The sequence below is a fragment of the Galleria mellonella genome, unplaced genomic scaffold, assembly GCF_026898425.1.
Source record: "Galleria mellonella isolate WM207_F2 unplaced genomic scaffold, CSIRO_AGI_GalMel_v1 utg33, whole genome shotgun sequence".
Taxonomy (NCBI): Eukaryota; Metazoa; Arthropoda; class Insecta; order Lepidoptera; family Pyralidae; genus Galleria; species Galleria mellonella.
In genome coordinates, this window is record NW_026442079.1 from 13232849 (window position 1) to 13237828 (window position 4980).

Genomic DNA, 4980 nt, shown 5'->3' on the forward strand with positions numbered 1-4980 from the left:
TCTTTGTGTTATGTAGTGAAATAAGTTTGATTATGCTTTCTATTAAAAGTGATAAACTCTTGTTATCAGAATTTAGAATTGAAATTAGGTCTACATTTTTTTTAGGTTTGTTACCCAGTTTAGGAAATATTTCAGTGCTAAGTATATCTCCAAAAGAAGCAGGTCTGAATTTAGATCTATTTTCAGCAATTTTCTTTTGTTTAACAGGGCATTGCGGTGATACACTTGTGTGATTTCCATTGCAGTGTACACAAATAGCGTTTTCCATTCCAGTTGTACAAGTTTTATAATTATGCTCACCTTTGCAGATGCTGCAACGCTCAGAATTCTTACAGAATTTAGCTAAATGTCCATACCTCAAGCACCGGTAGCATTGTTTAACTGGTGGTATATATGGAGTGACATTGTGGCGCCAACCTCCAATATCCAGATATTCAGGTAATACAGATGCAGCAAAAGTAATTGTCACGGTTAGAGTTGGCTGTAACACATATCCATGAGTCAAGGTATTTTTTCTTAAAATTCTTTTAATAGCAATAATTTTCTTAGAACTCGATATCATAGTATATATTTTTTTATTAGATATATTTGTAGGTACATTTCTAATAACGCCTGTAACTTCTGTTGAAGAAGCAGGAATACTGGCCTTAAAATGGTAGTCATTTAAAAAAGTTTTATTATTTAAAAAAGCATTGGCTAAGTCTGGCTTTTGAAAGTATACTCCGATTTTGAATTTATTTATAGATCTAAGATAAGTTACCCCTTTATTAAATCGTTTTAAACAGGAGGAGAGTGAGAGCAAGTCTCTGGATCCAATGGTTTTCTGACTATCTGAGGATTCTACAAAGACAACAAATTCTGTCCCAGGGGATTCCTCGGGATATCTTCTAATATAATCTGTGACGTAGTAAGGTTTATACTTATCGGCCTTATCAATTTCAGATTCTGAGTCAGTAGAAGTATCTTCCGAATATATATCCTTGTCATTACAAGGTTCATGGTCTACATCACCTGAATCGTCATCTTTTTTTTTCCTTTTTCTACAACTGCGCTTCCCCATGAATGCTAATTATATTACTGTCGCTGAATTTAGTGAAAATATAATATTTTATTCAATAATAAGAATTGATAGAGATAGTTTTAATAAATTAATAAAAAAAATTTAAAAAACCCGCTTGTTCTTATTCGAGTTTCCCGCCTTTTTCCAAAAATTGTATATAGCTACTATTAAGAGAAAATGTCAAGGAGCTGTCAAATGTGTACGAAAACAAATGTCATTTTATCAAAATTTTATACTGTCGTTAACTAAGAATAAGGTATTCCCATATCTTTGACCATAAAATGGGTAAAATGGGTGAATAGGCACAAAATCAACATTCACATTTTAATTTCTAATTCTAATCCCCAATAATAACAATCCCTTCATCCTCTTTTATTGTTAAAGTAGTAATAGATACAGGGAAAGGACTTTTTTCTAATTAGTTACTTATTAATGAAAATAATTCAAATACGAAAATTAGTATATTACTAATTTAGTAGTCGAATTATAAAATTAGTAATTACTAATAAATTGAATAACAAAATCGTTCGGATTCGCGCACCGCTAGTGTAACATTATAGAAAAAAATGCGAAATATTAGCGGTAATCTCCTTAGGCAATTTCAAATATCCTGTTATTTCTTAATATTTTCATTTGATAATATTGATAAAGTTCATTTTCATACAATCTGTTTTTCTATGCTTGTCATATTTAATATTGTTTAATATGCCAAGCATAGAAAAACAGATTATATCTGTTTCATCCTAATGTTTCTTTTTTTATTCATCAAACTATGTTGTATTCCATCCACTGAGCGCCAAGATGACCGAGTCTCTTTACTTATTTATAGAAATCAATCCTTATATAATTAGATAATGTTTTAATAAAAATAACTATTATATTAATCAACTTTATTGTATTTATGCGCATAACACAGTTTACTACAAATCATATCGCCAGTAAGAGTTAAAATTATACTTTTTCAGCTGTCCAAACGTAATGTCATAAGAACAATGACCAAAATGAACTATAAAGTACTTTATAGTCCATTTAGGTTATTGTTCTTTAACAAAAAAATGGAAACTTTTTAATGGGTTTAATAAACCCATACTGATGAATTTGCATTTTTTGGTAGGTAGTTCTTATAACCACCTCATCAGAGCAGCTATGATCTTATTATTGTAGTCACAATAAATTTGCATTGTTATCGAATTTGAATGAGTATAAATAAATATAGTAATTTGATAACAATGCATGCGTCTTAGAAATTGTTTGAAAAAAAATTGATTACAAACAAACCAGTAAGAATGGAAAAGGAAATTACAAATTATTGCACTATATATATATATATATATATATATATATATATATATATAGAAAAGCAATTTTAATAAAATCCTGTAAAAATATATATTATACCCATATACCAATATGAATACAAAGATTATTTATTTCTTAGTGTAACTTTTTGCTGTTTCTTTTTTGCTAAACTCTCTGTTTTTAACTACAGTGAACATTTTTATACAAGTATGAAAAGTTGAAATCATTATATAAGTTTTATTTTCAATATAATTAATAAAAAATCAAAGTCCACTTGACAAAGATTAAATAATGCATTATTTTTAAGCCACTTTCTTCAGCTTTTCTTATTTAACATTTTATTATTTATATATATTTCATTTTATTTATTTATTGTCCGTGGGTTCTGATGCCATAAAAATTACTATTATACATACATCATATCATAGAATGAGTACATCATGAGGTCATCAAATAATAAATGGAGCCAAGATGAAATTGTGTGGTATCCAGCTAATTACTGTTAAGAAAAATATTCTTTACAGCATATGTGGCTGGATATGAACATTAATTATAGTCCCAGTTTTTATTGCTGTGTTCAATAAATTGTCTTTAGATTCCAGTCTCTGTACAGGAATGTTTCTAATTTTTACCCAAGTAGCTCTAGTTCTACATTTTTATCCTCTAATTCTCATATATGTATCAAATTACTGTTACAGTCTGCCTGCAGTTTGTCAATTTGATTTTTTAAACTTTGATAATTTTGTGATAAGAAAGTTGTAGACGTTTGTATATCAATATTTTGCATCTTGATTTTTTCCACAGTTTCAAAAATCTTTACCATATTTTCATTCTGTTGGTCTTTAAAATCTGAGATTATACTTTTTATTTCTGACATAAAAGCTAATAAATCATTGTCTAGATCTGATCTTGAGTCCGAACATTTACCTTCGGCATGTGACGTAATACACTGTAATTCATTATCGGAATTATTTGTCTGTCTATCAACTGTAATATTTGGCTCAGATGAGCTCTGTTCAAGTGTCGGACAACGTAACATAGTTGTTGCTAAAGTTATAGATGATGATTTATTAATAGATGGTTGAAAACTGACTGCATCTCTACTTTCAGTAGGTACTGAAAATCTTCCCAATTGACTCTTGGTATTATCAGTAAAACATATGTCTTTAAAATGCCTTTTGCATAACACTTTATTACTTTTATAAAGTCGGGTTAAAGCAGCCAATGATGTCCAGTCTTGTTCTGGCCAACAAAATTGAGCCCAAGCTCTTGCTCTGCAAAATACAGGAGATAATTATATACTTAATTTTAGGTTTTGTAATTAATTAATCCTTAACAACTAAGTTTAAAACAAGTATTTCAATTATTACATTATATGCACCTATGTGATTTTTTTTAAATAGAAGTAAAAACATTACTTTGTCTATTGATTAAAACAACCATGTTAATAAACAAAATGTAAAACTATATAATACTAAAATAAAATTGAAATTTATGTAAAAAATACCTATTAATAATACGTTAAAGTTACAATACCGCATACCGCTTAATATTTGTTTTTCCAAGTTTAGGAAACCGATGTAATGACGTTACTCCATCCTGAAAAGCAGTTGCTCCACATTTAGCACACTTTCTATGGGCATCCGTAGACATGGTTGATAAGAGTATATTACTTCCACTCCGTTTATTTGTTGATGCGAGTAATCACCAATACTATGGTCTAATATCTATCAAAATATTAAGAAACGGATAGTTGTCGTGAATAAAATCTAACATACAATCTGGTCCAATATCCAAAATACAAATTAAAAAATGAGACTAATTTAAACTAAGAAAAATCTTTTAAAAATATGTAGACAAAAAATTTTGTTATTTGACAGGAGGGTGTAGACTTGCCACATGAAAATTGAGCACTGCACCGCAGATAGAGAAACTATTGCACTAAATTCTAAGAATATTCATACATATCTGTCACACCTATCTCCCATTAAGGTAGACAGAAATAATGGAACGCCAAATGCTTCGATTCAAACAAACCTCTTTCGCTTCTTCATACACGCTCGTCGGTTACGGATACTTTTAATTTGGCCCTTCTTCAGCACATCGCTTATTTGGTCAACATACGTCCGTCTAGGGTGGCTCTTCCGACGTCTCCATTCATTCTTGCTCGATAAATCTCTTTCGTGATTCTTCTATCATACATCCTCTCCAAATGGCCAAACCAACGCAACATTCCCTTTTTGATTTTTGTCACAACATCGTCTTTTAGTCCACACTTTTCTCTAATCACACTATTTCTTACTTTATCTTTTAATGTAATACCACACATACTTCTCAAAGCTCTCATCTCTACAGCATTTATCTCACTTTCATGCTTCTTCTGCCATACCCACAATTCGCTTCCATACATGAGTGTCAATGTCAGTACTCCTTGAATTATGGCGAGTTTTGCTCGATACATTTTTACTTAACATAATCGAGAGCAGTGCACCGTTAACACTGTTTCCCGCTTTTACGCTCCTTTCAATATCTCTGTCACATTTTACATCTCTCGTAAACAATGAACCTAAATATAGAAACTCCATGAATATTCTTAATTTATTAAATAATTGCATTGTACT

At 30.1% G+C, this 4980-nt stretch overlaps 1 protein-coding gene across 1 annotated transcript; it reads right to left on the reverse strand.

Annotated features, from left to right (window-relative positions):
- Positions 1–2430: 2430 nt before the first annotated feature.
- LOC113513083 (uncharacterized) lies at positions 2431–4242 on the reverse strand. The gene is made up of 2 exons (XM_026897062.3): positions 3903–4242; positions 2431–3633 (listed from the first exon to the last, which is right to left on the reverse strand). The coding sequence occupies exons 1-2, from the start codon at positions 4010–4012 to the stop codon at positions 3030–3032; spliced, it is 714 nt and encodes a 237-aa protein (XP_026752863.2). The 5' UTR covers positions 4013–4242; the 3' UTR covers positions 2431–3029.
- Between the last annotated feature and the right edge of the window lie 738 nt (positions 4243–4980).